The sequence below is a fragment of the Taeniopygia guttata genome, chromosome 6 (assembly GCF_048771995.1).
Source record: "Taeniopygia guttata chromosome 6, bTaeGut7.mat, whole genome shotgun sequence".
In the NCBI taxonomy this organism is placed as follows: Eukaryota; Metazoa; Chordata; class Aves; order Passeriformes; family Estrildidae; genus Taeniopygia; species Taeniopygia guttata.
In genome coordinates this window covers 36927323-36938697 of record NC_133031.1, presented here as the reverse complement: position 1 = coordinate 36938697, position 11375 = coordinate 36927323, and the positions used below count along the sequence as shown (strand labels likewise).

At 44.9% G+C, this 11375-nt stretch overlaps 1 protein-coding gene across 10 annotated transcripts; it reads right to left on the bottom strand.

The window, feature by feature from the left end:
- Positions 1-1403: 1403 nt before the first annotated feature.
- LOC121470206 (uncharacterized) lies at positions 1404-11245 on the bottom strand. 10 transcript variants are annotated; one of them, XR_012056787.1, is made up of 8 exons: positions 8553-8626; positions 5230-5397; positions 5077-5147; positions 4350-4999; positions 4230-4271; positions 3974-4142; positions 3818-3878; positions 1404-3737 (listed from the first exon to the last, which is right to left on the bottom strand). XR_012056787.1 is itself a non-coding variant. In XM_072931406.1 (8 exons), the coding sequence occupies exons 1-4, from the start codon at positions 8670-8672 to the stop codon at positions 4388-4390; spliced, it is 327 nt and encodes a 108-aa protein (XP_072787507.1). In that variant the 5' UTR covers positions 8673-11245; the 3' UTR covers positions 1404-3737; positions 3818-3878; positions 3974-4142; positions 4230-4271; positions 4350-4387. The 10 variants fall into 10 exon arrangements, 7 of the variants coding, with proteins under 7 accessions (XP_072787507.1, XP_072787508.1, XP_072787503.1 ...); XR_012056789.1 differs by lacking the exon at positions 8553-8626 and adding an exon at positions 8390-8511; XR_012056788.1 differs by lacking the exon at positions 8553-8626 and adding an exon at positions 8053-8305.
- Between the last annotated feature and the right edge of the window lie 130 nt (positions 11246-11375).

The window sequence follows — 11375 nt, the reverse complement described above, 5'->3', positions numbered from 1 at the left end:
CACAAGTTTGGGCTCCCATGTGGTGCTGCTGGGAATCACAGGTGGGCGGTGGGGGGAGTGCGGGATGGGGCAGGGGCAGGATGGGGAGGGGTGAAGGGTGAAGAGAGAGTAGGATGGGGGGGCTGGAAGTACAGATAGGGGTGAGGGGGGGAGACAGGGACAGAGAAGAATAGGGGTGAGGGGAGAAGGTGAGGGTAGGGGGGGCACCACATATCTGACAGACAAAAGCTGCAGCAGAATAAAATTCTGCTTGCTGAGGCAATGCCAAATACCTGCTGCAAACAGACATAAGGAACCCAGGGAAAAGGGCCGCTGTTTGTGCTCAGGGGCCTGTGACCCTGAGGTGGCAGCTGCCTGCAAAAAATCTCAATGGCAAAGGATGTGTCCCAGACCCAAGCTGCCCCTGCCTCAAAGCCTTACCCTAAACTGAACCCTAAATCCTTACTGAAAAACAAACCCTAACCCTAATCCTAACCTAACCCTAACCTCAAATAAATCTAATATTAATAATACCTCTAAAATTAAACTTAAAAACAACAGTAACCCTAGAAAATGGCGGCGCCCACGGCATCACGTGACGGGGCGATGATGGCGGCGCTTACGGCATCACGTGATGGAGGAAAATATGGCGGCGCCAGTGCATCACGTGATGGAAGCAAATATGGCGGCGCATACTACATCACGTGATGAGACAAAGATGGCGGCGCCCACTGCATCACGTGATGGAGGAAAATATGACTGCGCCAGTGCATCACGTGATGGAAGCAAATATGGCGGCGCGTACTACATCACGTGATGAGACAAAGATGGCGGCGCCCAGTTAGTCATGTAATGAGGTGTTAAATGGCGGCGCCCACTGCGTCACGTGACTGATTCGAAAATGGCCGCGCCGAGAGAATCACGTGATGGGGAAAATATGGCGGCTTTCGTGACGGGGTCGATTTTGGCGGTTTTTGACGGGTTTTTGCGTGCCCTCCGCACGCCCTGCGTGCCGTGGTGTTGTTCCGGTGCACCCGCACCAGAGGACGCCACGCGGGATTGTTTTTGGAGTGCGGGATTTGTGTCGGAATTTCGGACAGGCGGCTGTCGGGGCGACTAATGCTTGGGGTCTTTTCTGAGGCGCTGGGGGCGGTGCGAGGGGAGGGGTCGGGGTACCGACGCAGTGACGTCACGCGGTGACGCGGCGCAGGGGCGGGCCAGAGGGAGGCGTGGGTGCAGTGCGCGAATTGCACCGGCAGGTGGCGCTGCGAGACCGAGGGGTGGGCGCGCTGCCGGCTGGCGGCTGTGGGGGCAGAGCGCCTGTTTGTGCAATTCTATCCTTGTGTGTGCATTTATTAAAATAAAAATATGGATATTGATCTAGTACCGATATCCAACTGTGACAGACAAAAACTCTCTAACAGTTTGAAGTTAGAAAGTGTATGTTTATTCGACACCCAGCAGCGTGTGGGATAGTTCCCAAATACACACCGCACTTTCCAAGTGATTAAAGAGCCGTTTTGTCCATACAAGTACTGAATACCGAATTTACAAATACCTATTCATTTTGGTACATCCCATTCCTTGCTTCATATGCTAATCATTTCAAAAGCTATTAAGCATGAAGTTTGTTCCCTGAAATGGGTCAGTGGTCCCTTTCATGGGGATGAGTCCCAAAATGTGGAATTAAATGAAGTCTTCCTTGTTCTGGCCTTTCTACCGTTTCAATGCAAATATGACAAATGAACTCTTGGTAGAACTTCCATTCCTTGTCTTCATTTGATTTCAGAACAGAGGAGGCCCACAATTGTCTTATGTTCTTAAAAGCTATTTATCAGTTTCTATATTCTTCATTATTAACCCAGCTAACTAAACATTGTGCTGACAGGCAATCAATTACTAGTTAACTACTCACTCTTAACTTTATCAAGGCCTACTCATTTATTTTAATTAACTCTAGTAAGGCTTGTCTTTAACTAAAATCTTGGCTGCTCTAAAATCTCTAAATCCCTTAAAATTTATGTTTCAACATGATGAACTCTTGGTCGTATCATTATTCATCTGGTGGGCTTGATGGGAATACTGGTTTCTGCATATTGCTACTGCTACCTGCCAGCTGGAGCGCTAATTAGGAGCCCTATATCTATTAGGAAAAAGAAGAAAAACTGGATGTCTGGTGCAGCAGTAGAAAATTTCAGGCTCCCAGGGATTAAATAATTTTCTTTAAATAATTATTTAAAGGTTGGGTTGGTTTTATTTGGTGTTTTTTTTTTTTTTTTTTTTTTTTACTCCCAGGGAGCCTGAAAGTTTTTACTGCTGTTCTTTTTTAAAGCTAGAAAGGAAAGCAGAGTTAGAAATAAAGGTAGAAATAGAGAGAAACAAAGGGTTAAAGAAAGTTGAAGTTGGAGAGAAAAAGAGAGACAGAAAAAAAAGAACTATGAAAACAGTGGCAAACAGTGAAAACAAAAAGAGTGAAAAATGAGCAGGGTTAGAGTGAAAAAGAAAGAGTGAGAGTAAAAAAGAGGAAAAAAGAGTTAAAGCTAGAGAGAAAAAGAAAGAGTAAAGTATAAACTATAGAGAGAAAAAGAAATAGTTGGAAACAGAGAAAGAAAGAAAAAAAAGAAATAGCGGGAAATAGAGAAGCAGAGAGACAGAGTTAGAAACAGTGAGAAATAGAAACACAGAGTTAGGGACAGACAGAAATGAAGTCAGAAATAGAAAAGTAAGATGAGAAGCAAAGGAAGAAATACAGTGAAAAAAAATTACTAAACCACACCAAAGAAAGACAGGAGCCAAAGCTGGAAGGTGACGGAGCAGGGGCATCATTACTAGGGTTGATTCAACTTCACTGAATGAATTTTTTTATTTACACTTCAGCAAAACACATGGAAACAACAGATACAAATGCAAGTACAGATACAATCCATAGACATGCATAGATACAAAGAAATACATGGAAATGCAGCAGCAAATGCAAATACAGAACAACACAGGGCAATGGAAACCAAACACATATCAACACAATATGATCCTTTTTTCTAGTTTAATTACATTTTGTTTTATTGTTAGAGGAAACACAAAAGAAAGATTACACACACAAAACAACACTCATCTAGCATGAGCACCTCCTTCATGTTACACACAAACTCACCATCGCTCTCATCTCAACTGCTCCGTTACACCCCAGAAATCAGTGTTCCTCAGGAACGTGGCTCCCGGGAGCTTCCAAAAAATCCTCCTTGAAAAAAACCCTGGCCTGGGGATGGTCTGTGGCCAAACCTTAGTGACGAACATCACCTTATGGACTGGCCAGGCTATGCAGCAGGGCAGAGCATGGCCGGGACAAATATGTGCAGACACCCGTGACACAGGACAGGACGTGACAAACGAGGGGACGTGACAGGGAGGGAGAGCTCTCGAGGAGAAGAAAGGACCGAGAGACCCAAACAACACAGAGTGCACCAGAGACAAGTGACAGGACACACACCGGAACTGCTCTGCCCTGTGAACCTCAGCACTGAGACCAAAACAGACATTTTCCCTTTAGGAGGACTAGGGAAATGCTTCTTGGACATCCCCATCCCCAAAACAGACAAAAAAAACCCTTCTAGAAAGGCCCAAGCCAGCACCGTGCTTCCATCCACTCTGTAGGTCGTAACACTCCACTTATCTTGCACATATCTGGGGATGTAAATCCCTGTTGGCTGCAGAAGAAGGCCGTCTGCCTGCCTGCTAAGTTCCAGCTGTCACCTCTTGGTCTGCCCACAGAAAGAAAACCAAACATCAGTGCACAATCTTAACAGCACATCGGCCAAAACCTGGTAATTCTGCTACTCACCATCCTCCTCAGAGTGCCCAGGCCACACACTTCAGGCGTGCTTGGAGGCCGACAGCATCACCTATGGGTACAGCACGGTTAAGGGGAGAGGGGGTGACGTGGCATTGCTGAACCTTGAGTGTACCCATGCTCCTCCTCCCTACATCCCAGACTCACCGCAATTCCTTGTCCACTCCTCTGGGCTACCAGGTTGGGACCCTGAAATACAAAATTTTTAGGCTTCATCACAGAGTCCCGCTATACTTCCAGAGGTCTCATAAAGCACAGGAAACCCAGTCCATTGGCCAGCTGGTGACAGGTGCTATGCGTACTCCGAAGGGATTCCCTAAAGTACACAAACAAGAATGGATGCTTACAGTTGCACCAAAAACCGAAACCTGAGCAAAAACAACAGCTTCTCTCCACTGCTCACCTAGCACAATGGGCCTTGACTGCTGCTATCTGCCTGGACCTCCTAAAAATAAAGGCAAAGAACACTGCTGTAACACAGTCACGATTTAGGCTTCTCCTGCAAATGCAAACAATGACTGACCTGCTTATGCCAACACCTTTACCCAGGACTGGCGCTCTCTACCACAGATTTGAACTGTCTGCATCTGAAAGGAAGTTAGAACTAGTGTCAAACAGCTGCAGGACAACTTAACAGCACCAAAAATGTTATGTCAATTTCCCAACAGAATCTAGATCCCAACTACACCCTGCATTACAAATTTCAAGTCCCGGGGCTTTTGCTATTACAGGCTATGCAGCAGGGCAGAGCAGCTCCTGGACAAATGAGTGCAGACACCGGTGACACAGGACAGGACGTGACAAACGAGGGGACAGGACAGGGAGAGAGAGCTTTCAATGAGAAGAATGTGTGCAAGGACTGAGAGACCCAAACAACACAGAGTGCACCAGAGACAAGTGACAGGACACGCACTGGAACTGGTCTGCCCTGCACGCTTCAGCACCGAGATCCAAACAGACATTTTCCCTTTAGGTGGCCTAAGGGGACCCTTCTTGCACATGCCCGCCCCCAGAGCTGATTCAATAGGCCCTCCCAGCACGTTGCCTTTGTCCCCTCTGTGGGCCATAGCCCTCTCCAGCATCCGGGGATGAGAATTCACATCCTGTGCAAATGGAGGCTGCCTCGACAGCTGGGAATGTCTTATGGTCAGCAGGCTGTGGTCCCTTGCTCAGCTACAATCAAGAACAGCAAACATCACTGCATGATCTTAGCTGCTCAGCAGCCACAAACCAGCAATTCTGCTACTCGCCATTCTCCTAAGAACGCCGGGCTCCTCGGGCCGCACGCTTTGCCCTCGCCCTCCTGGCAGGGTCTGCCTGGCTGAAGAGGAGACGGGGTGATGTGGCATTCCCAAAACTCGAGTGGACCCTGGCTCCCCCTCACTAATGGTTGCCTGACTTACAGCAACTCCTCGGCCGCTCCTGAAGGCTCCCTGTGTGACACCTTCCAGTGACAAAGATCAAGGCTTCCTCGCAGAGCCGTGTGCCGCTTCCTGAATTCCCACGAGGTCGAAGGAGCGGGTCTGCGGGCTGGTTGCAGAGGGGGTCTCGGTGTTACACGACTGGACCGCCTAATGCACACAAACATGAATGGATACTTGGAGTTGCAGCAGAGACACTACAGCTGTAGGCACACAAATTCATAAATAAATAAACAAAACCTAAAAACTCTACCAAAATATTAACTTTATTTACCCAATATTCAAATTGCCAAATAGATTAACAGAGACACCCTGTTCTATCCCCTCAATAAGGCCTCTTAATTATGCCAAACAAATCCTTAAAACTAAGAAAACCCTGCCTGTATCAAAATAAAAACAAAAAAAAATTCTTGTAAACTTTATAAATTCATTAACCTAACACATCAGAACCACAGAAATATTAAACCTTTATGAACACCAGAACGCAGTACACACTACCCTCATTTCAACATATAAAAGTAAAGCTATTCCTATTACTAACCTAACACAAATATCACAAAATATAGCAGTAAGAAAAAAAACTAAACCTCACGAAAAAAAAAAATAAAACTTTTAAGCCAAAAAAAAATCATACATTCTAAACAGGATCTTCCTCAAAATCAAGTATTTCAATAAACCCCAAAAACTCAAACATATTTAAAATAACTACTAAAAAGCCAAAAAACATAAAACAATTAAGCAACCCACCACAACTATCTAAAACTATCAACAATAAACCTTCTTTAAAAAAACCCAACAAATACTCCTTACCACCTCAACAATACATCACCAGCGACACCAAACAACTCAAAATACTGTAACTCCCATCCAAAAAATGCTCTATAAACTGAAACATTAAAATTCATCTACAAAACCCACTCACCCTTCAACAACCTCCTCTAACCTACACACAAATCTAAAACAAATAAGAATTAACTATAAACTATCATACCTTAAATAACTCCACCATTAAACACTACTGTACCAAACTTATTAAATCTCCAATACAAACTAAAATGAAAAACCACAAAATAACACACCACTGTTAACATTACCAATACATTTTTCTCCATTCCTCTAACAACCGAATACAAACCTCGATTTACCTTCACTTGAAAAACATATACCTACAACCAACTACCCCAAAAATAAAAACACAGTCCTACCATCTAGCATAAATTCATCCAAATGAAACTTAAAAAGAAAACTCCAAAACATCTGTAATAATCCAACAATATTAGATGAAAAGTATAACAAAAATATTTTTTAAAATCATCCAAATTCTTCTAAAATACTATTACACCACAAAACAAAAAAAAAAAGCAAAATGAAAAAGCCTACTGAAAAGATCCAATTCCTAAAAATAAAATAACAAAAGAAACATCAAATTCCCACCAATTTCATCAAAAAAAGTCAGAATGGCTCCACGAGCCAACAAAAAAACCCGCCAACCTATAAGAAAATGCCAAACCACCTCGAAAACAAACAATAAAACACAGCCCCTCTTACCACAGTATTATTTTAATACTATGATTAAAATACACATTCTATACAGAAATGTCTCCTACCCCGCCATCAATTCCACATAAAGCAAATAAATTAACTCTTATCATACAGGACATCCATATCAAAAATCTCAATCGCCCTAAATCCTTAAAAATAATAACAAATTAACCCCAGAATAAAAACTTTAATCTCTAACAAAAGAAACCCAAAACCAAACAACACAAACTAAAATTACACCACCGTAGAACCAACTACCAGCAAAAAAATAAACCCACGCTACACTCTTCACTAACAGTTCTTCGTGAGACACATCACAAAAATGAAACAAAAATAAAAAACAACCCATAGAAACCAAAACATACATAGAAAACGAATTACAAAACCCACTAGAAAAAGAAGTCCAACCAGCTTACTGAACTTCAAACCGTACAACGGACCCTGAAAGCTACTAAAAATGAAAACCACACCTCTACACTAACTCGAAGAGTAACCAGTAGTCTAATTTAACTTTAAAAACTAAAGTAATAAACGATATTAAAATATTCTAAATCACTAGACAAGAAAAAGATAAGTACCCAAATAAAAAACTACCTAAAAAAACCCACCATATAAATACACACGTTCCTAAAAAAAACCCCACTAATAAAAAGCAACCAACAAATACATCAAACTAAAACAAAAACCCAAATAAATAAACTTAAATTAACAACACCAGAAATTATTCCTAACTCAATAAAGCCATAATGCCTCAAACCATCAAAATACAAATACCACCTAGAAATAAACACATCACCAAAAAATAAATGTAACCATAAACAATAACTCCCAAATTACCGGTAACAATAAAACATTCACGACAATTAAACAAACCAAATGAATAAAACCTCTATAAGAGAATTAACAAGAATGCAATTATCAATATTAAAAAAAAAAAACCCAAAAAACTTACTAATTGACTACAGGACACTACCCCAAACCCACCAAAAAAACCACTACATACGCACGCTAATAAAAGCCACCACAGCCTAATTAAAAAACAACCCTGTACTTCATGCTACGACCCATAAAAACCACAGTAAACCTTAAAAAAAAAATCCTTTAAGAAGATAACTACAACTGTATTTTTATAATAGAAAAACAAATAAAAAACCCAACATATCCCACCAAAAAAAAAAAAATCCAACAACAAACTCAATCCAAAAAAACCCTTGTCATCAGCACATGAACCAAGAACCGTAACAACAACAAGTACACCATGACCTTTCTCATACACCAACTACGAACAAAAGAAAACGATCCACTAAGTTCCTCAAAACCACCACAGCAAGGAACTCTGGAAAATGAAAACCAGCGCTCCCCGCAGCGGGCGGAGCGCGGCTCCCGGCAGGAAAGCGGCTCCTCCGACAGGGAGAGGCGGCGCCGCGCCGGGAGACCCCCGCCCGCTCCCCCCGGCCCGGCGGGGCCGGCACCGGGCCCGGGGGGCCCCGGCGGCGCCCGAGCCCCGCGCCCGGAGCGGCCGGCACCGGCGCAGCGCCCGCGCCGCCTGCCCCGCCCGCCGGCCCGGCCAAAGCTCCCCTCGGCTCCGCACGGCTCGCACCGGCGCGGCTCCGGCAGTCCCGCGGCAGCCCAGCCGCGCCAAACTCCCCTCCCGCCTCGGCCATCCCCAGCCACTGCCAGCGGGGCTCCCGCGCCGGACCCTTCGCTGCCGGGCCAGGGGCAGAAGAAGCGCCCCAAAGGCAGCGGCACAGCCCCATGCCCACCCTGCCAGCGCTGCCACAGCTGCGTCTCCCTTCCTTTGAAGCCCCGGAACTGACGCCACGCTCGGGCGCTCACCTCACTTCAACAAGGGCAAAGAAATGTGGGCTCCCCTTCAATTGCATTCCCTAGAAGAACAGAAAAGGGTCTTTCCTCAAATGATGGTAAAACGGTTTTTTTACCTCAATTGTAAACCTTCAAAAGGAAGGACAACAGGGCAGCCCCCTCCATTTGAACCTTAGGAAGATAAAAACGGGGGGGCGGCTACCCTGAAGTCAAACCCATCATACAACAACACTATTTTTCCCCTTCCATTAAAATAGAACACAAGTATTCCTTGTCATCCCTGTGATATCCCAAACACCCTTGAAAAGGCAGGTTTTCCTTCAATCAATACCCTCAAAACCACAAGTGAAAGGGAATCCCTCCCAGTTCAAACACAGACAATAATGGAAGAGAAGCTGGTACCCTCAATTTGAATTTCTTTTGTCCTCATAAGCCCGTTTTTTTTTTTTTTCTGGGGCAGCGGGAAGGGATTGGCAAGATGAAATTTAAAAGGGAAAGGAGAAATGTCCCCACTACAAACCCGACCCACCTGTTTGGCTGCTACTACTGGCAAAAGGTTTGTCCCTTGGCACCTCCTTTGAGCAATGCTCCACATATCCAAGTGCGTATCCAAGTGTTACCCTGGACTCTGTCCGAAACGCTCACCGTCCTTCCATGGACAGCCCCGGGAGCCCCCCATAAACCCCTCTGCTCCAGCAGCTCCATGCAAAAGGGAACTGAGGCAAACCCTCACCCTAAAACAGGCCCTGGCAGGAGCTGCCCCCTCCTCATCCTGACACCGGGTGCTGCTCTGGGTTTCTTTGCAAATGAGTTTAGAGACAAATTCCTATTCTTTACTAATACCTATAAAAATGAAACACTTGCCAGGTTTTAGTATTCTACACACCCCTCCCTGTGAATTTTGGGGCAGCTTTGGGTCCCTCTGCGGGATGGCACCCAGCGTGACCCCCCTCATTCGCCACCCACCCGCTCCCCCACCGCAGTGTGCCTCCCTCTCCTAGGGATCTTGGGGTGCCCCAAATGACATCAGAGCCCTGAGTCTTCATCTCATTTTCCTGACCCCCAAAGAAGGCACAAGAATGAGTCTGCCTGGACAACAATGCAGCACCTCCTTTAATTATTTTCCACACGTCCATGCCTCCCGAAAGGGACTCTGCTGCAACAAGAAAGGGGGGCAGCCCCCAGAAGGGCTGAAGTTCCTCCTGAGCCTTGCTCTCACAGGCCAGGGGCAGAAACAGGGAGTGACAGCAGAGAGGACACAGGAAGAAAAGGTGCAGGACAAAAGTGACCAAAAAAACCACCAAACCCAAAAACCACCACCACCACCACAAAAAAAAACAAAAACAAAAAAACCCTGGGATGGGTAGCATGACAGAGAGGGATTAAAAAAGAACAGGGACAGCAAACGGGACACAAGGATTGCGTGAAGAACAATGGCACGGGGAGCACCACAGAGCCACAGAGAATAGAAAGGAACACGAGGCATGGAGGAGGAAAGAGAAAAAGAGTGCCAAACACACAGCAAGGACAGAGGGATACAGAGACAAAGAAGGAAACAAGGACTGAGAGAGGAAATGACCATGGCACATGCAGGTGTGGGGAAGGCAGGCAAGGCCGAGCACAGGGATGGAAAAAGAGAGGCACGGCCAGCAGGACAGAGGCTTATCAAGATGAGGATACAATGAGGGAGAAGGGCTGGGCAGCAGGTGCAGACAGGTACAGGCAAAAGGACAGTAAGGGGGACAAAGAAATACAGGCACGGTGCAAGACAAAGAAGGAAAAATAAAGATGCAGGCATGGAAGTGAAACAGAGAGAGACAAAAAGTATGACAGAGCAGGGAAAGGGGTTGAGTAATATTTATGATATAAATATTGAATATTTATTTAATAAAAGAAAAACAAGAGTGAGTGAAGCAGTGAAAGGGAACGGGATAGAGAGCACACAGGACAAGAAAGGAACACAAAAGACACACTGGACACAGAGAAGAAAAGGGGTGGAAAGTTGGATATAAGGCCGGCAGGAAAACAGGAACAAACCCCAGGACTAAGTATTGGAGAGAGTGGCTAATGAAGGTGTCAAAAAACCACCAGCTTGAACAGAACAGATTACTGTCATTGCTTGGCCTGGGACTCTTTAATTAACATCTGTCTCTTGGCAGGGCCATAAACTCCCCAGTAAAACATGAGGGGAAAGCTGAATGGCTGATGTGCTCCAGCTTTGGTGCTGCTCAGTGAACACCCTGATCTCTGAGCCTTTTCTCAGGGAAATTTCACCTTTATCTGTTCTCTTCCCCTCCCAGTATCTCTGTGTGATCAGAATGAACGTGATGAGAGGCTTCTCTGTTGCAGGGTCTTTGGAAATCCTGCAGTGACTTGGAGCCTGAGCAAGAGTAGTATGAGAAAACCCGGAACCTTTACCTCCAACTAACATCAAAGACCTTGTTCTGGAGAAGAAAGAACAGCCTGTTTTTACACATCCAAATTCCTTCAAATTTTACTATCATCTGTTTCCTGGCATTGTGAAAAGTGTTTAGCACAGCACAATGAATAAAATGGTCTCATTTTCAGAAGACACAACTGAACAAGAACAGACAGCAAAACCACTTTGAGACAATTTGGGCACATGGTTCCCTTTTTGCAATCTGAGCTTTCTTTCATACCATGCCTGAAATTCTGAGTTCCTTAGGGTTGCCCCAGTCCTTCCCTCTCAGTGCTGCTCTAAAATGATGAAAATTATACTATTTTTGTCAAAAAGAATTGTG